The 26119-nt window shown below is 38.5% G+C and overlaps 2 protein-coding genes across 12 annotated transcripts in view; one reads left to right on the forward strand and one right to left on the reverse strand.

Moving 5' to 3' along the window:
* Positions 1 to 26119, forward strand: part of mcf2l2 (MCF.2 cell line derived transforming sequence-like 2) — a 96423-nt gene that overhangs the window by 24839 nt on the left and 45465 nt on the right. For 8 of the 10 annotated variants that reach the window (XR_003216320.1, XM_025902846.1, XM_025902842.1 and 5 more), the window contains exons 2-15: positions 1214 to 1297; positions 6252 to 6366; positions 6665 to 6755; positions 7300 to 7419; positions 8573 to 8689; positions 8842 to 8991; positions 9597 to 9721; positions 9831 to 9945; positions 12720 to 12839; positions 13040 to 13231; positions 14234 to 14425; positions 14513 to 14699; positions 14899 to 14996; positions 15967 to 16055. Coding sequence is in view for 9 of the 10 variants with exons in the window: in XM_025902846.1 (XP_025758631.1) it covers positions 1214 to 1297; positions 6252 to 6366; positions 6665 to 6755; positions 7300 to 7419; positions 8573 to 8689; positions 8842 to 8991; positions 9597 to 9721; positions 9831 to 9945; positions 12720 to 12839; positions 13040 to 13231; positions 14234 to 14425; positions 14513 to 14699; positions 14899 to 14996; positions 15967 to 16055 (1795 nt within the window). In the remaining variant the exon portion in view is untranslated. Of the gene's footprint in view, positions 1 to 1213; positions 1298 to 6251; positions 6367 to 6664; positions 6756 to 7299; positions 7420 to 8051; positions 8100 to 8552; positions 8690 to 8841; positions 8992 to 9596; positions 9722 to 9830; positions 9946 to 12719; positions 12840 to 13039; positions 13232 to 14233; positions 14426 to 14512; positions 14700 to 14898; positions 14997 to 15966; positions 16056 to 26119 lie in introns of those variants that run through there. The other 2 variants (XM_025902843.1, XM_025902849.1) reach the window with 2 other exon arrangements.
* On the reverse strand, positions 16510 to 26114 carry b3gnt5a (UDP-GlcNAc:betaGal beta-1,3-N-acetylglucosaminyltransferase 5a). 2 transcript variants are annotated; one of them, XM_005451112.3, is made up of 2 exons: positions 25022 to 26114; positions 16510 to 20458 (listed from the first exon to the last, which is right to left on the reverse strand). In XM_005451112.3, the coding sequence occupies exon 2, from the start codon at positions 20094 to 20096 to the stop codon at positions 18903 to 18905; it is 1194 nt and encodes a 397-aa protein (XP_005451169.1). In that variant the 5' UTR covers positions 20097 to 20458; positions 25022 to 26114; the 3' UTR covers positions 16510 to 18902. The 2 variants fall into 2 exon arrangements, with proteins under 2 accessions (XP_005451169.1, XP_013126222.1); XM_013270768.3 differs by lacking the exon at positions 25022 to 26114 and adding an exon at positions 21024 to 23763.

Consider the following 26119-nt stretch of genomic DNA (forward strand, 5'->3'; position numbering starts at 1 on the left):
TTACAAAAAACATAAACAAAACAGTGTCAAATTATATCATCACCTTCCTGCCCCCGTTTTTGTCTGTTTTTTCCTAACTGAATGCAGACAGATACTTTCTTATTAGTCTCTGAACCCCTGATTGATTCTGCTGACCTTTGAAATAGCCAATAATGTTTATGCTACCTGCAATCAATTTTCTCTATAAAAGAATGTCTTTAGATTTTTCAACTTTAAAACATATCAGAGGATTTTTGTGCTTCAAGTTCAGAGGTATATACTGATGTTTTATGAAAAAATGTGTGCGTATATTGATACGTGCTTACTTCTCTTCTATAGGTAAGGTCACAAAGTGTCCAGCCTAGGGACTGTACTTTTTATATTAATGAGTGAAATCTGTTGTTGGCCTCAAAGCCTTTCTGTGGTATCTGTTTTGTGTACTTTTTACTTCCTTATTATGCCTACTTGTATCTGCAGTTAAGCTCAGAAAGCAACTTGTCTGGATGAAATGGTTGAACATGGCTCACAGTGTGTTTGAAGATGAAACTTCTTTCAGTAAGATGACAGATTCAGGACTGGAGTGATTGGTACAAATACCCATTAAATTGTTCTGCGACTTACACTGGAGACTCCTGAAGTATTCATAATGCATCATGAAAACCTGGTTAATCAGAATCTGCATGGCATAGATGTATTTTCCTTGTATTGTTTTTAGTTGCCTGCTTCCATTCCACATCACCAAAGGAATTACAAATGGAGCTAGGTGCCTGCCTATTCAGAGGATTAGGGAGAAGCTTCAGGTGCTCAAGAGTGGTAAAGAACTGCTGGTAGCCCTGCCTGTCAGGTCTCACCATTGTGATTCTCTAATAGCAGAGCACTTATGTTATCCCTTGCTATTGTCAAACTCATGTCACAGTTGGTAGTAGCAACGGCTACCAGACATTCATCCAGATCTTACTGTGGTTTGCAGCAGTGCTCCATGAAATAGCTACTTTATAGCATGGCAGTTTTACTTTGATACTCTAATGTGATTTTGTGTGCTGCACTCTAGCATGTTTTCTTTGATCTCCCATTAAATGATCAGCTGGTCTTATGTGTGGCCTTTTTGATTTTATATTGTAGTATAATATACTTTTATATCATATGCAGCTGAACTCTAATGTCTTTTCAAAATAGATCCATGGATAATTTACTGTGAATCTGAACATCTGATCAGTTTTTTGCCTCCTTTCAGATGAGATCATGCAGCAGGACATCAGGCCCCTGCTGGCCGTAGACATCATAGAGCAGCTTCATCGCCAGTTTGCCTTGCTATCTGGTAAGTAACCTGCACTGTTACTTACCATTCCATACCTGAAGTTCATGGTAGGTGGAGGTATTGAAACAAAACTCTGGACAACAAATGAGCAGTTAAAAGGAGACAAACAAAGAAAAACAGGAGACACAACAAAAGTAAAAAACACAGGACAGAGTATCTGCTATACTGCTATAGTACCATGACAGAAACATTAATAATCATGCCACAGTTCTGTAAATTTAAGAGAAAAATATTGCACGTATTTAGTCTTTTATGGCCAGTATGTAACATGGAGCACCAATTAAAGCCTTTTTCATGTTTTACCCCTGACATCCTGTTACAGTACCACTTCTATCTGTGCCTTCATGCTTACTGTAACTAAAGCTTTGAACCCAAGTTGCTTTTAATGATTCTCAGCAGTTTTTTAGCTGATGTTCTATTTTTCTGTTTTGTATCACAAGTTATGCAAGTGCCAGAAGAAAGGATTTCATGTGTAACTCAGCTGCTTCACTCTCTCATGACTTTTTATTCTTCACGGAGGAAATCACAAGCAAACGGATAATATGAGGAAACCACTGAAATCCCTTCAGCTAACTAGCTCACTGATTCTATTTGTTGATGTTTAAAAAAAGAGGAAATCTGCTGGAGCGATATGTAATCATGATTCATTTAATTCCACAAAACACAGCAGTTCACTGGAGGTTTATACACACACAGATCTTCCTGTCCACATGTTTTGGGGTTTTTCTTTTAATTCCCACTGGGGATTGGAGGCTTTTGAAAGTTCATTTGGCATTTTCAAGTTTGCTATGGCACTGAAACCTCATTCTCTTATTTAACAGTATTGTCTTTCTGTCCTGGCATCTAGGTGCAAGTATTTGCTTTCTTGCAAACACCCAAAATGGAGCTTGGTCAAATATAGTGGATGCTATGGTCTCTGGGTTTTTTATGTTGTGCTTAAGTTTGTTGGCATTTAAATTCCTTATTTAGATATTCTCTGTTTGTTTTTAGGCATCCTGAGCTTTAAATAGAGTTAATTTTGCCTATGTTTTGCTGTGTTTGTCCATTTCACTGTTTCGTTATTGTTCTTACTTCCTGTTTTTATTATGGTAGTTATTTGTCTCCAGTTTTACTGCCCCACTACCCGTCTCATTGTCCTTGATTACTTTCACCTGCACCTCCTGACTCTTCTGTATCCAGCTCGATTTCCCTTTTGTCCTGACTTTGCAGCACTCTTTTCTCTACCAGCTGACCTACCAGTCTCTTTAGTCTCTTTCTGCCTGTTGCCTGTCTATTTTGTTGTTAAGCTTATGATCAGCCAAACTAAAGGCTTGCCTTTTGTTATTCAATTTGTACGGAAGTCTATGTTTAGCTCCTCATCTTGCAATTTATGACATGACTGGAAATCTTTATTCCAGAGTCATCTGCTACAATAGAATAGTCTTTTTTGTCTGTTTTTCTTAGGATCCATTTTAATAAATATTAATTAATTTGATATAAAATTAATTTTACGTAATTAAAATTGTGCTAGCAATGCTAAAACTGAGCTGCACATACCATGTTGTGTAATACTGATTTATTAAGGCCAGATTTCATCCAACACATGCAGGTATCTTCCAGGGAACTGCTTCCTCCAGTTCTTTATAGCTTTCAGATAATAACATCTCAGGGAAATTGGCTGCAATACAGATAAAGTCATAGCACAAAGAATTGTGTAAAAACATGAGCCAATAAAAAACAAAGCATATAGACTGAGTAGACCACCAGACACTTTCAAATTCTAAAATGTAATATACACATTAATGTTGTATCACCTTTTAAATTGAGAGCTCCATAAGTGACAGAAGAAACATGAGAAAACATTAGCATTTTGTTTGCTTTTTATTTCTTAAAAAATTATTTGAAAATTTTTTACAGCAACTAAAAGTTCAATTTGAAGCATCAAAAAACATTTAAGTGGTATATGTTTCTTTGTGTTATTGAAAAGCTTTTCATTTGAGGAAGTATATATTTGCACTTTGTTGCTGAGACTATTGATGAGGAGAACATTAGTGGATGAGCAACTCTTTAAAATATTGAATTCAATTCTTTTTTTGTTTGTTTTTTTACTCTAATTGGCACGAACACCTAGCCGTGCAGTCTGCTGTTACAAACTCTTATGAAATAATTAACAAGAGTCGTTCTAAAGAGCTCACCGAAAGTCTTTAGAAGCCTTATTAACTCACCTATGAAGTGGCGGACCAAATAAATCTATAGAGAAGGGTTACAGAGATACATAGCATGTAAAAGTCACAGACATCATAAATTCAGTAAATGCAAAGATTCAAACCTCCTCTGGTATTAACATCAGCACAAAAACTGCCACCAGAAGCTTCTTGGCATGGGTTTGCATGGCCAGTCAGCGTCTGTAGGTGTAATGCGTAGGTGGCTCACTACATATATTTGCACATCATAGCTCCCAATGATAAGCAAATGCGACCAGTTATTAACTAGTATGGAGCTGGTGGAAAGTCACAAAATTTTAAGTTTAAACGTTTAGACAGGAACATTGCTTTTACCATCCCCGCATTCACACTGGGTGCCCTCAGACTTTTCCAGATGTGCTGTTAGTGGTGACACAGCAGTCTGTGTGGTTCTCCAGGGATGCCTCTCATTCCTTCTCTCAGTCGTCTCACCAAACAGCCAAAATAACTGTTTCCAAAAGTTCCTCTCTCAGCATTACTTGCCTCTAGAATTACATAAGGTTAACACAAGTCTGGTTCATAGTCTTCACCACATGTGTGTGCCTACTGTGAGTGTGTGTGCCTTCTCAGTAGGATCCAGGTTTAAATGCTATGATCATTTGGTTCGCTATTTTTGTCTTTCTGTATACACATTTTATATATACATGAACAGGAACCAGTGAGGGTTTCCTTTTGCCAGAGACCAGTTAGGAAGTATACCAACCAATTTCATGTCTCTTTTCTTAGAGTTTTTATGATTTTGTTTTCCCTCATGGACAGCTGCAGGATTTGTTGCTTTCTTTTGATTCTCCTTAAAAAGTAAAGGAGAAACACATCACTGAGTGGTCAGTGTAAAACCTGTCACTTTTTCTGGGTTGGACTACCTTTGCACTACTAGCAGCAGGCAAGGAGTTGCAAGCAGGAAATTGGAAACATGCACATTTCACATACTTTTACAACAGTAACTTTATTAGGGAGAATTAAGTCTTTTATGTTCTTAGAGAGGAAAATGTATATTTTTGTGGAGTGTAAGTTTTCAAAATAGTGTTGCCTTCTTTCTACAAGTTTCAGAAAGTTGATATGACTATATCCAGGAGACATAAAGCATTATTTGAGTCATTTTAATTTAATTTACACTACTGGAGCTCTGTTTTGGTTGGTTCTTCTTTGTGGGAAATATGGGTTCTATAACATCTCATAATGTTTTGGGATTTGACTAATAACACTGCAGCACTTACCTGCCTTGCCTAACAGATGTTTTTTTTAATGCCAGTATCACAGATGTCAGACCATGACTCCCACTTTCTTCCCCTCCTGCAATGTGTTGAGTATAAACTTTCCATTCTCAGCAAGTTAGTCACATGTTTGTGGTTGAGAGATGCTGGTCAGACAAAATTCAAAACCAACAAAAATATCCTCAGATGTGCTCATTCAAGGTTGTGCACACCCCTTTAATGTCTGTATGAATCTCTGTAACTTTTAGCATTACAAATGCTATTAGTTTTTTTCTCAAGTAGCATGATGTAGCAATGTTTTACTTGTGGAGCCAGCAGATTTATGGCTCATGCTCACCATCTAGTGACCTTTCTAGAGATGTGCAAGTATTGGATTTTCCCAGTGACAAAGTCTGTACCTGCAACCAGAAGTGTCAAGACTACTTCTGGTTGCATACTGGCTCCTTGTAGGGACCTTTAATAGATGTGCAAGGTAAAGCATACTGATAATCAAATATAGTAAGCCACAAAAGCCTGGATTAAGAGACAGAATTAACAATGAGAACACACAAGTCTGAAAATAGTATATGACTAGTATTTTTAGACTTGTGTTTTGCTTATCATTTACATTAGCCATTTGGTTTAAGTTTATGAAATAATCATGGTTTAAGTTTAAAAATGTCTTTCAAATCTTAGAACACAATGTTTAGAAGCCTGAAACTTTAGTTAGATTATGGTTTAATGGTGTTTATTTCAGGTACATCTACAAAGTGTTGCAGACATTGAAAAATGACACTAGAGGGTTATCCGCTGTAGTGAAATGTGACATCAAGGACATTAATTGCTAGTTATATAGTGCTTTCTAGTCTTACTGACTACTCAAAGCACTTTTTTCACAATACAAGCCACATTCAAATCTCAAGAAGACTGAAGCACACAGCCTCTACCTACTCATCTACAGCCAACCAAAAGTGGGCCTGACCAAGGACCAGTAATTAATGAGTCAAGTATAAGACTACCCTGAGGTCTGATACTTGACTCATTGAACAGTTTGGTCTTCTTACAGTTGGCAATGAAGACAAAAAGAGTGAAAACAGTAAATCCAAATCTGTGAGAAGTGTAAATAAAATGTTATGGTTGGACATATACTAAGAACACAATGTAATTTAACTTTAATTGAAAGCCTAAAGAAACAAACAGTACTGATGTGTTAGGATTGGGGTGTTCCTCTGATATACCATTTTACATTTAGTAGAACCACATTCCCAAAGGTCATTTCCCATTCACCATGTCCCTAATCTCATCTGGATGCCTGTAATACAATTCCTACTGGGAAAACAAAACAATTTCATATATTCTGAATTAAATGGTGTCTTAACTTTCATTTCAGATTTCTTAAATGAAACACAATTTCATATAGCTGTAATGGAGGTTTTACAGATGTCTGCATTTCATATTCCCTTTGAGTTATTAAATGATAAAATGTCTTGCAATACAGTTATTGCAGTTATTGATTTGTTTGGTTTTTTTGTGCTATAGGAGGGCGAGGGAAAGACGGTGCCCCCATCATCACTTTCCCAGAGTACTCAGGCTTTAGTGAAGTGCCAGAGGAAGATTTCCTCAATGTAGTTACTTACCTGACCAGCATCCCCAGGTATGTATACTCACACACAATTATAACTAATAACGAGAAAGATCATAAAGATAAAATTCCATTTGATTCAAAACCATCCTGCAGGATCACATTTGATCCTGGGTGGTTAAACTTCTTCACTGCGTCATCTCACCAGTAATACCATAAGGCTTTCTGGAAATTATGCTTAGTGGTGTACTAATTGTGTATTCCTTGAAATGTGGAAAATTCTTGAGTTCTGTATTTTCGGGAGCCCGAAACCTTTGGGAATTTGATTAGCATGGCCTATAACTTTAAATTGTTTTCCTCCTCTCTCCAGCCTGGATGCTGCAAGCATTGGCTTCATTATCATCATCGACCGGCGGAAGGACAAATGGAGCTCAGTAAAGGCCTCTCTATCCAGGATCGCTGTAAGTTCAGTGAGATACTTAAATCATCATAGAAATATATACAAGGACTTTTTTCGATGTTTTTTAAAGTCCTTATGTTTCCTACACAGGCGTAACAACCCTGTGATAACTTCATTTTCTTTTGGGCCCTTGCAGCCACATTGTACCAGAGCAAACAGATCCATCCTAAGTGGATGGATCACAAACACATTCATTATAGAATTCCTCATTTAACAATCACTTTCAATGCAACGGCTTGTAGCACACACCTATATCACAGCAAGAGTGCCTCTTTAGAACAGGGTAGGTGGTAATAATGTTTCAAAAGACACAAATCTCTTCACTCCTTCCTGTTTTAAGCACCATTTTTACCTATCAGCCTCAGTGAGCTTCAACTAAAATGGGCAGATCTTTTATAACATGCTTCTGTAACAAACTAAATAAGACCTGCAATAGTTTTATACCAGAAGAATATAGTTTTAGCCTGTTTCAAGTAACTTACAGATAACCATGAGAATGAAAAGATGCAATATCTTATTTCAAGTTCATTTGTTATATTTTCCAGGGGGCATTCCCAGGAAATCTTCAATTGGTGTTGGTGCTGAGGCCATCCAGGTTCTTCCAGAAGCATATAGCAGATATTGGGATCAAACTACATAAGGATGACTTCAAAATGAAGGTACCGGTAAGCATGCCGGTGTTTTATTCTGAGCCAGGGCATGGTTCTGAAACAGACACCTAACAGAGAGACAAAAAGTATTTCCCATGATAATTGTTAGTTTTTTTGATATCCTGAAAGAGAAAACATGTAATCCAAACACACAGAGATGCTATGCTTTAACACCATGAGGGATTTTTTTTTTCATAGAACAATTCCTTAAATTGCATAAGGTGTGATTTTTTTTTTTATCACAGCACAATTAAATCTAACATTTCAATAGCAAAGTATGAAAAGCATCAAGCATGCTCCACCCATCCATCCATCCACCCATAATTCCATCCATCTATCAGGCAAACTACACTTTCCTCTCCCTGGCCACTTTCTCCAGTGTTTCCTGGAGGACTCCAAGCTTGTCGAGAGATGTTATGTCTCTTTTGTAGGTGTTAAACATAACCATAGCTTTTCTTTCCTTTGATAAACATGTCAGTGGTATCAAAGATATCAAATATTGACAAAGACAGACACAGTGGATCAGTTGTCAGAGTTGTGTAACATAACCAGGTCTTCCTCAATCCACCCTTTTAGTTAAGATAAACATTGTGTCACATTTTTGAGGGACTGAGCAACAGTGAGCAAAGAGGTTTGGTGGGAAAGAAAGAATGGCTGCTTTGACAGGAGAGTCACACGACAGGAAAGTTGCATTTATTTTTTGTGAGAGAAATCATTGCATCACAGATCTTAGGTTTTAGCTAAAAAAGATAAATAAATTATTCATGAATACAAATTTTTATACTTGTTTTCAAGTCAACACCTAAAAATGCATCTCAGTTTTTAAAATTGTGCATGCAAATGTAGTAATAATAACTATAACCCCCTTAGTTATATGGTGCTTTTCAAAGAAAAGTTTTGAAAGGTACAAAGTGTATGTCTTGTAAACCAAAATGTTTGATTTGCTATTTAGTAACTTACCAGGCAATAATGAATGAGTGAATAATGAATGTTAAAAATCGTCTCTTTTCCTGTAACAACATTCTTTAGCAAGGTCGTTGTACTGCCTGCTCTCCAGTAACACAGGATTTTACATTTCCCATCTTGCAACAACATTGACAATGAGAAATTGTACTACCAATTTTACTTAATAATAATGGACACTTAAAGCAGTGCACTGTGTTTGCAGATCGTGATGCTGAACTCGCTCTCTGACCTACATGGCTATGTGGATAAAACCCAGCTGACCCGAGAGTTAGGAGGAAACCTGGAATACTGTCACAGTCAGTGGATACATCACCGAACAGTGAGTACTGACTTACTGTAGTATTCAATACCATATCTCTAAAACTTGAGACTGTAAAACTGTAAAAGTTTCACAGATTTGACATTATAGCAGGTGTATGGTGAGCTAGATTAGAGGACATTGCAGAGTAACATTTGAGTCTGTTTCCATAGGCAATAGAAAATTTTGCCATGACAGTGAAAACCACAGCCCAGATGTTACAGAAGTTCGGGACAGACCTAGCAGAGACAGAGCTGCCCAATGACGTCCAGTGCACCAAAGACCTCCTTACAGCACACACCGACAAACACAATAACCTCAAGGTAATGTGGTGCATTAAATACGCTAGGACACACACACATATTAACATGAGATAAAACAAGTATTTTTACACTAGTATATCCGGTTAGCACTGTTGCCTCACAGCAAGAAAGTCTTGAGTTCAATTCCGCCATCACGCCGGGGTCTTTCTGTGTGGAGTTTGCATGTTCTTCCCGTGTTTGCGTGGGTTCTCCAGCTTCCTCTCACAGTCAAAAGACATGCAGTTAGTGGGGTCAGGTTAAATGGAAACACTGAATTGCCCATAGGTGTGAATGCAGGAGTGAATGTGAGTGTGATTTGCTGTTAGCCCTGCGACAGACTTGCAACCTGTCTAGGCTGTACCCTGCCTCTCACCCTAAGACAGCTGGGATAGGCTCCAGCCTTGGAATATTCTACATGACTGACTTTATCTACTATCCTCCCAGCAGAGCCTGCATTTTCAAATATCAGTTTTAAATGCAAAAGTGCAGATGTCTTTAATGATCTACTACATGTACTTTAATCAGATTGGATATTTCTGCTGAAATAGGAACTTACACAGATTTACAAATGTTTCTCTATGATTTTAATGTTCTGTTATAATAATGCTTCTGTTTCTGTGAATCAGGATGAACTGAGGCTAGCTGTGAAGCAAGGTACCACCTTGTATAGTTGTATAAAAGATCAGTCAGCCAAGTCAGAGGATCATGAACTCAACCCTGATGAGATGGAAAACCAAACTACTGTGGAAAGGTAACAAGCAACAAAGACTCCTTTATAGATGTTATGCATGTATGTATATTGCTATGCATTTTGAGCAGTTATGTAGCAATTCTCATTACATTTGTAACCTATGTTTTAGGCTTTTGGCCCAGCTAGATGAGACAGAAAATGCCTTTGAACAGTTCTGGAGCAAACACCATCTGAAACTGGAGCAGTGCCTGCAGTTGCGTCACTTTGAACAGGACTTCAGAGAGGTAAAGTATGTCCTGCTGTCTGCTTGGCTGTCATTGCCATGCAGCCTTTGGTTTGTCATGTGTGCTACTGCAAGTAGACCAGTAGGAAGGGTGATGTTTCCTATCTTCACACATTACAATGAGTATATGTCCTCCACATTTCTAACAATGTTTTTTTTTATATCACATATTTATGAAATAACTCTAACTTGGGATAATTTAATTTGGAGAGAACCGGGATGAATGAATCTTTTATTTTTACAGATGTTATGTGTGAAAATAATTTTTTAGGTGGCCCCTTGTTGTGTGTCTTCCCTCCGCTCTCTCCCCGCCAACGCCTATACTGTCCGGTCTCGTGGTGTTCGCTGTGTCGCATCTAGCGTAGAATACGTTTAGATCCTCACACAGAGAGGCCGTGGTCTGCGGTGTGCTGATTTTTCCCTCTTTAGTCTGTGAATGTGTTTAGTCCGTGCCACATTCTCCGAGGATTGTCAAATTGCTGTTCCACTTTGTCGATGTATTCACATTTGGCTGCTTTAATTGTCTTCCGGAGTTGGTAATATGCGTGTTTGCAGTCCGATGTGTTCGCGGAGGTAAAAGCAGTGCTCCGTGCCGCCAGTGCCGTGCACACATCACTGTTAATCCACGGTTTTTGATTTGGGTGGACTGTTCTGGATGGGACGACATCTTCCACGTATTTTCTGATAAATCTGCAGACTGAGTGTGTGTACTCATCGATGTCGTCAGCAGCCATGCGAAACATTGCCCAGTCCGCGTTATCAAAACAGTCCCGCAACATGGACTCTGATTGGTCCGATCAACGGCGCACCGCCCTCAGGGTTGGAGCTTCGTGTTTTCGCTTCTGCCTGTAGGCGAGCAGGAGCAGGATGGAGCGATGATCTGATTGGCCGAATGGGGAGCGGAGGAGGGCTTTGTACGCATCCCGGAAGGAGGTGTAACAGTGGTCGAGCAGCCACTCTCCTCCTCGTGTGTCGAAGTGAATGTGTTGGTGGAGTTTTGGTAAAACTTTCTTCAGGTTTCCTTTTTTAAAGTCTCCGGTTGTGATAAACGCCGCCTCTGGGTGCGCGGTTTCCTGACTGCTGATCGCGCTGTACAGTTCCCTGAGTGCTCGGTCAGTGTCGGCTTGTGGGGGAATGTAAACAGCCGTAATAATGACTCCTGTATATTCCCTCCATAGCCAGAATGAACAGCACTTAATCATCAGGTACTCCAGGTCCAGTGAGCAGAAGGATTTAACCGGGTGTACGTTGGCATAATCATACCAGCTGTTGTTGATCATGAAGCACACACCACCGCCTCTGCTTTTCCCGGTTTGCTCCTGTGACCTGTCCGTGCGGTGCACGGAGAACCCCGGTAGTTGTATGGCGGAGTCCGATAGCCAGGTTTCTGGCAGATCACGTAGCAGTCCTGCATCTCTCACTGGAATGAGATCCGTGCCTGAAGTTCGCACAGCTTGTTCTCCAGAAACTGCATATTAGCCAGTAATGAACAGGGGAGCAGTGGTCTGTTATAGTGCGCCGTCTCAGTCGAACCAGAAGAAATAAAGGAAAAGTAAAATTAAACACAAAAACAGCTGTTGCTTGGGGGAGCTCGCGACGAGGCTGCCATACTCAGCGCCATCTTCACACCAATTTTCTGTACCTGTTAAAATATTCCCAAAGACATGAACAAATTTGACAGGATGTATTTAATTTTACACAGCGGTACACTCACATTTACCAGTATATCCTGAGTGGTTAACATTAAGCTGGACAAAAACATTATATCCAGTCACGCTCCTGTCATTCAAAGCCACTGGTGTGTCCCATTCTAGAGCAAGGTATCTGTTGTCAGCGGTGCATCGGTTTACCGTAGTCATGAGGCATATAACACAAACCTTAGCCAAGCACCTTTTGGTTCCTTTTATTCACTGTGTAGCCAGAATGTAAAAATCAAGAATGCAGTGAATGAGTGAACGGAGACAAAAAATTTAAATATAATTTTTAAAAAAACTATGGGGACAACAGGACACAACCCACAGTTTCTTTGCTCATTAACTTGAAGCTTACATTAGTGGCACGACTCCAACCTCCTAATAAAACAGAACTGTTATGGTCAGCAGTCATCACTCCTTCTTCTGGTGCAAAGCCAAAAGACACCTTTTGCATAATGGTAAAATCCAAGTGCCTTCAGAAGGCTATGCATATACATTCATAATACAGAGACAGGCATCACTTACTACCATCAATCAACACGATTAAACTAAAGGTCTTCTATTTTTGTGTTTTAGATTGATTAAATACATCAAAACAACAACAATAAAATGTAATATTAACACCATGTGCCCTAAAACCTTAATACCAAAAAATAAGAGTAACCTGACATACAAAATGGAATAAAATAAAATTACAGTTACTACAGTGTTAACAATAGCGAGTACTGTTGCCACTTTCTTAAAGCAAAGCACAACTCTGATGCAGTTTCCACACTGATTAATATATAATACAGGCAGCAATGGTTTAAATACAGTCAGGGCAGAAGGAAAGCACCACACCGCCCCCTGCTGATGAATACTGAGAACACAGCCATACTGCAGAGTTCTTACAGAGCTACGAAGACACTGCTAATGTTTTAATGTTCAAGCTGTGTTTTTACATTAAAAAAAGTTTTACGCAAACGAAATCAACAAATGTAATTCGTCATTTGGTTTGTTTAACACGAGGAGAATAGATAACGAAATAACTTAATGATTGTCTCTGCTTTTTCTCTGTTTCTCTCCAATCATTGGTCATCAGGTCAAAGTGTCTCTTGACAGCTTGATAGACAGTCTAAACAGCCTTTCAGACACTGGGGACTGTGTGGCCAGAGTTGAAAAACTGCTCAAGGAGCTAAAAACACTGGAGGAGAAAGCTCAGGTTTGTAATCACATAGTTACACACACAATGGCACATAATAATGTAATAATATTGAATCATTACAAGTAATTTGTTTTCTTGTTAAAGCAATCACCATGAATCACTTTAGTAGAGTTGTAGAGTTACACAGTTGAGTGTGGATACCCTGAAGTTTTTGTTTGCACACCTTAATGTGTCATACTTACTTGATTTTCTTCCAGGCCACACTGGAAAAGGCACAACTTCACGCATTGCATGGTGACCAGCTGATTCAGAGCAATCACTATGCTGTGGACTCCATCAGACCCAAATGTGTCGAGCTCCGTCGTGTCTGTGACGACTTCAGCAATGAGGTCAAGAAAAAGACAGATATTTTGTCCAAATCTCTGCAGATACACCAGGGCATTGATAAGGTAAGGATACCATATGAGTTGTGCACATTTACAGATGGCCACAAATCCAAAAGTTTGACTTAACACAAGCCAGATGAAATGTGATGAATCTGTTCTTTGGGGTTTGTTTTTTTTTAATCTCCTCATTGGATAATTCTGGACCAAAATGGCCAGACAGTGGGACATGTTGTAAAATCACACTGACATATTTACATCTTAGAATATCATGTCCTCTATTTGCAACCAGCAGATGGTGCAAGCATTGAGTTAAAGTTGTATAATCTTGAGTCGCTGGCACTTAAATATAATGTAAATATTATTTTTTATTCAATGTTCTTAGTGAAATGTGCTGCTGAGCACAACTTTAATTCCAAGTTTGGTTGATTCTCATCAGTGTTTAAACTGTTTCGATATTTTAAAATGAGTTGAAAAGTGCTTGGACTACCATTTGATTAGATAAATCTATAATTACATAATATGTGTTCCACGTTACACCTGTGACTCGACCTTCCAAAAAAAAGAGCTGATGGTTGTCTTTCTGTTTGAGTAAGGTGTGGACGGATCATTGTTTTGACTGTGCCATCTGTTCACCCTGCTGCTGTAGACATATTCAAATAAACTGTCTGTAACACACTCATCACTGTGGCTTCAGTTCTCCCGGTTGCCACAAGACCAACTATTGCAGTCATTGCGTTTAAATGTGAAAATCAAAATCTATTCACCTTTACAGTTATATGCTTATCGCACAAGAGTACTCACCATCAGTTTGACCAAATAATCTTTTTAAAGATAAAGATAGAAGACTTACAATCTAAGCAGAAGCTTGACATAACTCAACAATTGAGGATTTTATTACCCGCATAACAAGTTTCTACAGACCCAACTGGGATTTTACTTGCAGTATTTTCTTCCTACCACCCAAATACAGGACTCTTACACTGTGACACCATATGTGAAGGGATGATTATGTTTTCTAAAACTGAATTCTTGGCTATTACTGACTTCATTAGATGTTGTGCGCAGGTTAACCAGTGGTGTGAGTCTGGGATCTACTTGCTGGCATCCCAGGCTGTGGATAAGTGTCAGTCACAGGAAGGGGCAGAGTCAGCACTGACAGACATCGAACACTTTCTGGAGTCAGCAGAAAAGAACCAACTGACTGAACTGAGGAACCTCCACAACCAGTATGAGGTTGTCTTGTCAGAGGATATCAAGGTACAGTCCACAAACATAATACTTTGAAAGATGTTCTGTTGCAAAAATGATGAGGACAAGGGTAGATGTATAGCTTTTTACCCGCAGGGTAGTGTGCTGAAGGCGCTAAAGAGACTGGAAGATGTTCAAGAGATGTTTGAAAAGCGGCATCTCAGTCTGAAGAGACTGTCAGCTAAACAGACAAGGCCCATCCAGCCTGTTGCTCCACGGCCTGAATCCTCCCCCAAACGGCCCTCAGTGAAGAACACCGCCAGGACTGCAGGAGGCCAACAGCGTAAGTTTCATCTTTGTGTTTTCAACTAATTTAAATGAAGATATGTTTTTTTGTTTTTTGTCTTAACTGTAAGCTTTTGCAAGACTCTACAACAGTTAGATTAATCTGAACTAATGCAAAGACTACAAACAAGAAAACACACGCAAACTTTGAAGAAAGAAAGGATCAAAGTTACCGGTGTGCTGTCATCTTGTTTCAGCTCTTGCTCGCAGAGCTTCCGATAATTCTAACAAACAGCAGGCTGAAGCTGATCTCAACAAGAAGAAGAACATAAGGAAGGCAAAGGGAGGAATCAAGGTAATGTCCTTGGGCTACACTTTTAAATCTCACTGAAACAATAAAACACGTTTAAAGTCCTGTTCATCTGTCTTTGACCTCTTTTCCTCTGAAACGTGGTGGTAACAGCATGGCACAACAAAGCTGATGGACCCAAACTATTGTTATTGGCTAAGAAAGGCTCTACTTTCAGAAACTTACCACTTATTCATGGATGCACATAGGACAGCACAGTTGTTCAATAGTCAGTACTGCTGCCTCACAGAGGCCCCTGGATTGTCTATATTAACACCTCTATTTCATAGTTTTTATTTATTTTTATTACTTTTGGTATTTTGAGTGAAAGAAAACACGAGAGATGTGAACGGATCTACTTCATCATCTCCTTTATTCCCACCAGTAGAGGGCAGAGGGGTTGACTGGTCACACATTTTGATACTGAGTCCAAAAGTGTATGCCAATTTGGTGGTTGACTGTGCACTCGTATACTTTATTTTGTGACGCAAGCTTCCTGGAGGCCTGATGCCAAAGAACACAAACTCTTCTGGTCATGTTACACGCCACACAGTCAGTAGTCTTTGAATGCTTAATGAAGTCATGGATTTTTCAGCATACTTGGTCAAGCAAACACTCATCCCTCTTTGAAACACTGTTTTTTTCAGAAGAAAAACAATATATAGTTGAAAAACTTTTTAACAGTAACGCTGGTAGATGTAATATTCTTCTGACAAATTAAAATCAATCATATGCCAGACACGAAAGCTGTTTTTGTGTAATGTTGGCAGATATCTGATCCTTCCTATAGCAAAGATATCTTACTGTTAAAAGGAGTTTTCCTTGACACTGATGCTCATAAGGGTATGTAGGCTCATTGAGATGTTCTCTCTGATATTGTAAGGTATTTGGAGATGACAATTTTTTCTTGTAAAACACGGTGCTAAAAAAAAAAAAGAAACCCTGAACTTATTGTGCATATATTTGTGTGTTACAGATTGAGGTCATGCATGAAGAAAGCCAAGGAGGCTCCACACATGTTGTTGTGACAAATGAGACTGAGGAAAGTCTATCCAACAGGCGCAGGTAAGGGCGGATAATGTCATATTCCTGAGATTATAACAAAAGCACAACTTTTACAGTTGCAGTTTATTTCATGGCATAATTTTATGCAGTGTACTACACTCTTCCCAAGGATAGTGCAAGTATTTCTGACATGGTAGAAAAACAGCTAACGCCCAGATAAGTCCTCATAATGCTTAACAAACAATTTCACATCTCCTTTCAATCTTTAAAAATTTCATTTCTGAATCCAATATGTGTCCTGACCTCTTGAAACATCGATTTACTTGTAAACAAACTAGTGGTAATAACCCTAACTGATGTGAAGAATAGTTGTCCCTGTGTGTATAACTAATATTTAGCTTAAACTTTCCTTCTTTAGGCAATAGATAAGTAAACTTAAACTTTTATACAGCAAGACAAACACGTGTCAAATAAGAAAGAGCAGGTAATGGGATGTTAAAGGTCCACATTCATGTCTTGTTGGTGTTGGATTTTATTTAATTTCTTGAGTAGATACAATATTGAGATTCAAGTAAAACAATAAGTAGATCCTATGTGAAACTGATTCTAAACTAATGTTTTTTTTTATTAAAACAAAAATTCTGTTAACAAAGTTGATACATTCACAGAAATGTCACACAAAAATTACAACAGCATTCACTTTCAGAATTTAAATAAATAAGCTAGAACAGTCTCATAGAAAAAATGGCTTCTCTCCTTTTATCACACTATGAAATCCATGAAATTATAATGACAAGTTTCATAATTTTTGGCTGGGATTAGAATCATCAATGTGTAATTCCAACCAGAAATAACTTAAACTAAAACACCCTTTGTTGTCCAAAATTCATGTCAAAGGTTTGGCATTGAATGCACAAGTAAAGACTAGGCACTTTGGAATAATGTACTCTGCACAGAAAAGTCAGTTTGGGGTCAGTATATCGGAAACAGGTTTACTGCAGACTGTTTTTCAATCTCACTCCTGAGGTGTCAAAGACTAATGCTCGGAGCGGACACTTAGACGTCACTCTATTTATGTACCATCTTAGCTTCATTTTTCAGTGTGCATGTAATCAAATAGACTTACTCCACATACAAAAAAGGCATTGAGAGATTGTAGGTAAATGTTTGGCTTTGGTAGCCCTGTGATAGATCATGGTATTGATAGCAGGAATAAGTACAGCAACTATAAATTGCATAAGGGCTTAAAAAATGGTTGGATGGATGTTTTGTTAAGGTGTTGCTTAACTATCTAAACGTGTCTGAACAGCTTTAAGACACCATAAAACTATGCAATCTGTAGATTTTGAGATATTGTGAAACCTGCAGATTGAACCACAAGTAAACATTTCAACAGGTAAATCATTTTAACCACACTTGTAAATCGAAAATAACATCAGAAAGAAAATGAGGTAATTGCTATTCAAAAATCAGAGCCTTGCTCATAAATCTGTCCAAAATTTAAACACATTATGGATTGGCTATTTATTTTGGCTTCTGACAGTTACACATGAAAAGCTTCACGAGTTTAGCTGACTAAACTAAACAGAGTGATCAATAAATTAAACTAACTTAATCTTTAGACATTACAGTTTCACTAGAGCATATTTTATAGAATACACAGTTTAACAATATGCAGGAGGTCAGGTGAGTGAAATGAAGTTATTAAGAGTGAAAGAAGGAATGCGGTTAAGAAGGCAAAAATATAGCTTAGCAGAAGTCCTGACGTGGCTTACACTGAAAATGCAGGCTACACAAGTTAGTCATAATTTAGCACAATCTGGCAGACCCTAGTGTGTAAAACATTTGATTGGCTCTATGACAGTGAATAATTATACATATGCATCAAAGTTATAATCACAGCATCACAAAAAAACAATGTTTTCCAACAAAAATCAAGTTGGTCCAGTTTCCTCTCACTTGGCAGCTGCATCGTTAATATGTCGGGCTTTAAATTTCAGAGTTATCCTGATACCCTTGTCTTATCTATAAATAATTTAAAAGCAAAACAAGCAATTGCCCCAACACAGAAGAATAATCCAAGACTACTTGAATCAACAATTTTGATGTTTGCTACCACTAATATATGGAGTAGACAAAAGGAAAAGTTATTTCGTTGATAAGTGCTTTACTAAACTACTGGAGAAGGTAACATAAAAAAAATTAAGGGAACGCATAAATCCAAAATATGAATGAAAGAAATATGTATATGTGTATATATTCAGTCCTGTGTCAAAGTATGTTGCCCCTTCCCAAATTCCTTTTTTGGCATATTTGTCACACTTACATGTTTCACATCATCAAATACATTTTAATATTTAATATTAGACAAAGATACCTTGAGTAAATAAAAAATGTGTGTGTGTTTTTTAATGATGGTTTTATTTATTAAGGGACATTAACGGCCCTATGTGAATTGCAATTAATCACATGTTTTGGAAAGCTGAGCTCAGTTGCACTAATCACACCCAGGCCTAATTACAACTGGAATCAAGAAATCACTTAAATGGAATCTAACAAAGTAGGATAAAAGATTTCAAAAAGTAACAAAACATCTTTTCCCTTAATAAATTTAATTATTTAAATAATTCATATATGTACATATATAAACCTATTTAGCAGCTGACTACTGTAAACCGCTCATCTTTATACACTTTATACAGAGACAGAAACCCTGCATGTAAATGGAAGCTGCACATCAGTGAAGCCTGATGCATCTGGACATTAATTTTGAATGCATTTATTTTCTTAATAGATCTGCTTTTATTTCATTACAAGATAGCACACAACAGCAAAAGGTGAAATATGTCAGACTAGTGCTGTTAGGTAATATTGTTTATAACAGTCTTTGAGACCCATAATGAGTATTCATGTAAAAGCAGCACTACAGGAGTAAGTGTTCTGATAATGTGGCAGACATAGCAGCATCACTCTCACTGCTGTGCAATAAAGGTTACCTATTATTCCTCTGGTGCTGCTGTTCTCTCTAGATTCTGTTGCTGACCGCCACAGTGAGCGCACGTCAGAGATATGATCGTGTGATGTGATCATGTGGTCATAAATGCAGGTGTGGTAAGGAGCCTTGCCCTCCCCTGAAAAGTAAACATGCTCCTGGGGAGAGACCCCCATGGCCTTGGCACAGATTCCCATAAAGACATCATCAATGTACATAGAGGAGTTCAGCAGCAGAGTCGCCTGGTAAATTTTAGCAGCTACATCCCCTGAAACCACATACCCTGCTCCAGCAGTGTAGTCTGGGTAGGATGGCCAGGGATACAGATCATAGGGAATGTGGTATTTGCTGTATTTATAGCGAACTGGAGGAGATCCCCTGTGGACATGCCCCACCCATAGGTCTTTAGCTCCTGATTGGCTCCTGAGAATATCCTGTAAATACTTTACCAAATTAGGCATATGGACAAAGATGTCATCATCCCCAGACATGACGAAGCGTGCCTGAGGGCAATACATGTGTCTCCAGTGGAACTGCAGGATCAGTTTGGTAGTCAGGTTGTAAAATGTGTCTACAAAGTTCTGCTGGATCAGATCTCCATAGACCTTGTCCTCCTTCAGCAGCGCAGTTTGGACCTTATATCTCTGTTCGACATACGGATGAGTGCCGATGGCGAACACCAACCTCATATTCACCCCCAGTTCTGCCCAAACAAAGCTCTCGTTTCCCCATGTGTCCCTGATGGCTTGGCGCCGCTCAAAGTTCTCTGGTGACGATTTTACAAATAACAGCAGAAAAACATCATTTGAACTCTTCCCGTTTTCACCTTTGCATTTCTCTGGGTGGTTGATGAGGTATGAATAGTTCACAAATCCTCCAAATACCCTGTTAGAACCACCTTTTCTGTAATGATGATTGGAGTTGATAGCAAAAGAAGAATTGAGAAAATCGTAGCTATTGATCATGTACCGGTAGGTGAAGGATCTCACGTGGCTGACCACATGATGGTCTAGCTCTTCCCAGTAAACCATCAACATACAAAGCAAAACACCTGTGGTCAGCAGTTGCAAACACTGGCACTTGTGGATTCGACGGAAGTTCACAAACATCTTGACTACTGCTTATTTCAGCTGAACACAAACAATATATGCCCCATCTAATAATATTCTCTTCATCCTCTTTCCTTTCTTTCTTTCACTTGTCCTTCAAACTGGTTCCTTTCCTCATGATCTAAAGTCCAGTGTGGTTGCTCTGTTACTGATATCTCTCTCCTGTGTAAAGAAAAAGTTCTGCTTCTTTGGTTGCAAGCTGTAACCAACCGGTATTGGTTCAAGCTATGTCAACTATCACTTCCAAAAAGTTTAACGTGCTACTTCTCTTTTGTCTACTCAAAATTTCCAGTTAGTTCAACTGCCCTCCCACGACTTCTCCATTTACTTTAATGTCTGAATGTCCTCAGGCCACATGACACCTGAAAAAAAGAGAAAAACAAGACTAAGATAAAACTTTATATGTGAATATATTCTGTTTGATAGTAAAATTATGCAGAGTACCCTTGCAGTTCCTTGGCAGTCCAATAGTCAAAATCGGTTTAATTGTAAAGTTGTATTCATTATTGTTTTTTGCATAAAATATACCATAGTTTCGATATTCCCAATAAAAGGCAATGTAAACATGTGCACATATGGAAGATCTGCAACTCAGGATATGTTTGGACTTTATGAAAAACTGAAAACAACATTTTTCAAGTATTATGCATAGACAATATTATTTAACGGACACAGGTAAAAACGCAGCTCTAAAGTAAAGTATCATGAGCTGTAGTACACGCAGCCGCTCCACCTGCTTGGAAACTTGCAGCCTAACCGGATCACTCAGCTGGCAATTAGGAACCGGATCACTCAGCTCGATGGTGAGAAAGAAAAACACACACACACACACACACACACACACACACACACACACACACACACACACACACACACACACACACACGAGCAGAACAGCAGATTCTCACTTAGACATTGAGTGCTCACCGAGTTACAAAGATTCCAGCTTTAACATTTGGGCTCGAACTGACTCTCACGGTGACCTAAATGGTGGTTCCCTCATGTTCACGGTTTACTTCTCCTTAGTTGTGCGTCTTTCAGAAAAGGGTTAGGCGTCACCACCACGTGGATTTTGCACACGTTCTTATACAGCTACTCATCTATTGTTTTCTATATTTATTTTGGATTTGTTTGCGAAGAGGGCGTGAGCGTATGGCTTTTACACATGTGAACTTTTTGCTGAATTGGGGAATAGCTGAAATCACTGCATTGTAAAATTGTGATAGATGTACCCCTCCCCCTGAGGGGGTACATCTATGGCCTTGTTGACTCCACTGTTAAATGATGGTTCCTTTCCAAAATGTGCACACTTTCTCATCACTGAAAGAGAAAGTAAAAGACTGAAGTGGGTCAGAGTTCTGGTCTGACCAGGTAGCTCTTCTGTGTTTTGCCATACACTTAATGGGAATTTATGGTTCAGTGGGAAGAAGGCTGTGTTGTTGATGCAGGCAGCATACGTCGTATCTGGTACAACTAGTTTCTTGGCCCCTCTACTTTCAGTTGTTGGACCATAAGCCAGCATGTAAGGCATGTGAAGTTATAACATACAATGAGAAACAAAGTGAAACATAGTGTTAAAAACTATGAAGTGTGCACTACAGTCACTATCTTTGGTTTTCAAATTGTGTTTTGTAATCGTGAATGTTTTTTTTCACGGTGGGCTATCGCCCACTTGTCAACCAATTGGGATACCAATCAGACGGATATAACAGCCACATCCAGAAATGCATTGGGATGTTGGACTGCATGGGAGTACGTCTGCAGTGGTTGATGCTTTCGTAGCGCTTCTGCAAACCGTTGTGAATAACGCTCATGGATATCAATCATGTTAATTTGCATGATAATGATCAAGAAACTGACCTCACCGCTCATTGTTAGGCAACGGAACTCATTTCAGTCATTATGCAAACATACTGTTTATAACTGAAAACTGGATTCAGCCAACCCCCCGGAATGATAACTTATTGGCAAATGGAGTAAAAACAGTAGGAATGGCACTTTCCAGTTTTTTTCTTAATTCAACTTGGTTAAAGTTGTCCACTCAGAGACAAAGTGCTTTTTGCCAACTGATTTGACTGAATTGATTGTACTTGATTGCGCTAATAGTATTTCAGTAATACTTGGATTTTTTTGTCAAATGTAACAACGGTGCAGTTCTAAAAAAGGATGTTTGTCATTGCACAAGTTCAGAAATAACTATCTAAGACGTCACATCAGTAGCTTCATGCAGTGCCCTAGTTGTAGCATACCAGCTAGTGTACAACTCGGTAAAATAAACTACAGTGTTAAATAGTCAAAGTCAGCTGGTGTTAAGATGATTCTTATCACAAATTAACTGAACACAACTGACTGGTTTATTAATGACCTCAATTGCACATGGCTGCTCATAAAGCAACCATAAACGGCATCCTCCCCCTTGCTCTCGTTCTCTCATTCTTATATTTATGTGATTTCTATTATTGCTGGTCAAAATTTCAGAGGTAGTGAAGGGTCAGAGATATTTTTCACTATATTTTATCTGGCTTTGCACAATCAGATTTTCCCATGTAAATACACAAGAATTGTCAGTGTATATAATAAATAGCTTGTTAACCACACTGCCTAACTGATTCACTCTCCAAGTAACACTGTGAATGTAATTGCAGAACCAGCACAAAGACCTATAATAAAGGGGGTTTAGTCCAACACGGGCCCTCAGCAGTGAAGCTGCTGACGTCTGTGAATGTTGCTACACAACAGTCTAAACACATATTTTCACAGCAACATATTTTTACCTTATTCAGTCAGGATGAGAAAACTGAAGTGTTGACATCCTATGGTCTTGTGACAACAATGTACCGTGATATTATCTAATACCTTTGTACATGAGGCCTCATCAAGCAGTAATTTGTGCATTTTCATAAATTAAAATGGCGCTGCAGGAAATAACTAGACATTTAAAATGTTAACTCAGAAAAATTTCAAATACGGGATAAACCTGAACATATAAAATGAAACCATATCTCTAGAATGACCCTCAAATTTGGAAAAGGTCAGATAATATTAAATGCTAACTGAAGTCCTCACTGCTTTAAAATATTCCAATAAATAGTTCAACAGGCAAACTTTTATCAACAGATAATCTTATCTCAAAAAGTAAAAACAGTTTGCGGCCCATGTTGGATCTTATTTCCATTGCTAGCATATCTTTCATGTTCATTTTCAAGAAGAAAAGGGCTAGGGATTTTAACCATAACAGCTATAATAGTAATGCAAGTCTCCCTCAACTTCCGTTCTGAAAGTTTTTAGATATTTATAGATGCCATAATTCTAGATATCAGTAGATATTAATGCTCTGGTGTTGCTGTTTGACACCAAGTCATTGAGAGGGTTTTCTCCCATTACCTTTTTTTGTGCTGGGGAATGCAATTTTGTCAACCTGCTAGAATTACAGGAACAAGAACTGGAGTCTTTACTGCACAAATTTTAATAATGACTCAGTATCTTTGTACATACTGATGGTCACATCTTTAACTTTTCTCAAAAGTCAAGCGTCACTGTGTTCTGTGAAGATGTCTGTAGACTACTGTTCATAAATGGGGTGGGGTGGCTGTAGCTCAGGAGGTAGAGCAGGTCACCTATTAATCGGAAGGTTGGTGGTTCGATCCTTGGCTCCTCCAGTCTGCATGTCAAGTATCCTTGGGCAAGATACTAACCCCAAATTGCTCTCCGATGCATCCATCGGAGTATGAATGTGTGTGAATGTAGTTAGAAAAAGCACTAAGTACAGATAAAGTGCTTGTATGAATGGGTGTGATTGGGTGAATGCAATATGTTGTATAGAGCGCTTTGAGTACTCTGGGAGAGTAGAAAAGCGCTATATAAGAATCAGTCCATTTACCAAATGTGTTTGACTATTTCTCACAAACACTGCTGGCCTTGTAAATGAGGCATTTTGAATTTAAGCAAATGATTTACAGCAATAGAGGAAACAGGAGTACAGACTGCATCTGTAACAGGCCAGTGCACAGTGGTACACAGTTTAGTATGTCATTAAATTGATCACGAAACCCTATAGACTGCAAGGCATGTACAAACCTAAGTCACCCAACATCTGGTATATCATATTTTATAAAAACATGAATGCTCCAACTGACATGCAGTTTTACAGATGAATGAAGGTGTGCTTGTGTTTGAAGGTGCACAAGGACAAACAAAATAAAGCAAATGGCTGGCCTTGTTTCATATAGGTTTGGGCCGCATCAAACCTATATGATCCAGGGGATGTGTCATATTGTAGACCATAACAGGTCCAATTTTTTTTGATTTTCTTTTTGAACTGAGGCCCATCATTAAAGGAATGACACCTAAAATTGAAATTTTGTTTTTACTTTCAGAATTAAATAAGTGCATAAAGCTAGAACAGTGTCGATAAGTTATGATTGCCTGCCTCTTCTGGGATCATCATCCTTGCAGTTATGTAGAAACGAAGGGGGAAATGAGTCCACATTCTTACTTTTGATAAATTTTTGACTTCACACAGCTGACCTGCTGAACATATAGCAAAGCCAAATCCCAAAAGTTGTGGAAGTAGATGCTTCTGTGACTGGTGTCATGAGAAATCTAAAAAAAATATCTTTACTTATTTATTACATTTTAATTTTGATACCAATTTAAAGCTATTATATGTTTACAGATATCAGTATTCTAGGTGATGTTTACTGTAAATTGTACAGTACAGCACAATTTGTACACTTTTTCCGTGGTGTTTTGAGTTCTAGTAGTATTTGCCTGTATTTACTTTACAAATTGAGCTTTGTTGTACTTTCTCCACCTCTCTTACAACCTGACACCTGTATCCTTGAAACTTTATGCTATTGCACACTTCAGTTACTTAGACACCAATCAGCAAGCAACCACACATACACACCGTGTTCCTGACTTACCAGATCACTCAGGCAAGAATCCACATACCCAACGAACTTTATCTTCTTCACGCTTTCCAACTGATTTTGTGTTTCTTGTTTTTCAATGATTTATTTCTCTTCATCAGCTTTTTCTGCTGTCTTCTTCCTTTCGGATTTTCTTGAACTGTTCAGCAGACGGTGGCTATACGTGTGTGCACCGTTTGCCCTGGAAGCTTCAGTGCGACAAAGAGAGCCTGAGGGGTGGGAGTGTGTGATCTGAAGTGGGAGGAGGATAGATGGTGGTAGTAGTAGTAGGTTTTAAATGACACAAAGACTGTAAATGTATTATTTCCAAATAGACAACACAAATTGAACCAAACTAATTTTATGTTTATGTAATTTTTTTTCTTGGACCCTCAGGCATGTCCTTCCATAGCTCTTTCAGCTGTAAACAACTTAATTATGCATGTCAGGGGGAGGATAAGTCATGTGTAAAATTGCACAAAGCAGAGTCAGTACTTATCTTGTGAGCAAGTTGTAAGATAGGATTCATACACATTCAGGTAATTAGCAGACAAGACTAGCCCATTGTGCTCCTACACATTCTTAGATATAACGAAGTTATAGAAAGTGCTTCAGTTACAGTCTGAGGGCTTTTGCTGAGGCCTGTGCTGTTGCAGGACACATCTATAAATCGAGACCAATGACAGGACAGATAAGTCTGTGAGTTTCTTCATACCACTTGGCATAGAGTGGACATGTTTTGGATGGGCAACTATCATGGATTCCTCAGTGTCTCTTGTTAGTAATACTTACTTCAGATCAATCTTTAAAATGCAACACACATGGACATGTAGGAGAGTAGACATAAACATTCCAAGGACTGTCAAGAAATCATGTAGTTAAATAAAAATCTACCCTCTGCCCACAATGGCTACCTATAACTAATTTTATAGCAATTCACTCAGTGCATCAACATCAGACTGCAATTCGTATTTCCACAAAACACAAGGATTCGATAGCAGGAAGCAAATACATACAATACATGTGAAGAATGGTGAACACAAGTGACTCCCTGTGCTTATTTTTTAGTTTAGTCAGGTGTGATAAGAAAAAAATGTTTTTTTTCTGCCTGCA

Source organism: Oreochromis niloticus, linkage group LG23 (assembly GCF_001858045.2).
Source record: "Oreochromis niloticus isolate F11D_XX linkage group LG23, O_niloticus_UMD_NMBU, whole genome shotgun sequence".
Taxonomy (NCBI): domain Eukaryota; kingdom Metazoa; phylum Chordata; class Actinopteri; order Cichliformes; family Cichlidae; genus Oreochromis; species Oreochromis niloticus.

Bases quoted from the DNA above. Each gene is read 5' to 3' on its own strand.
- b3gnt5a (XM_005451112.3), bottom strand. From the start codon at position 20,096: ATGTTTGTGAACTTCCGTCGAATCCACAAGTGCCAGTGTTTGCAACTG.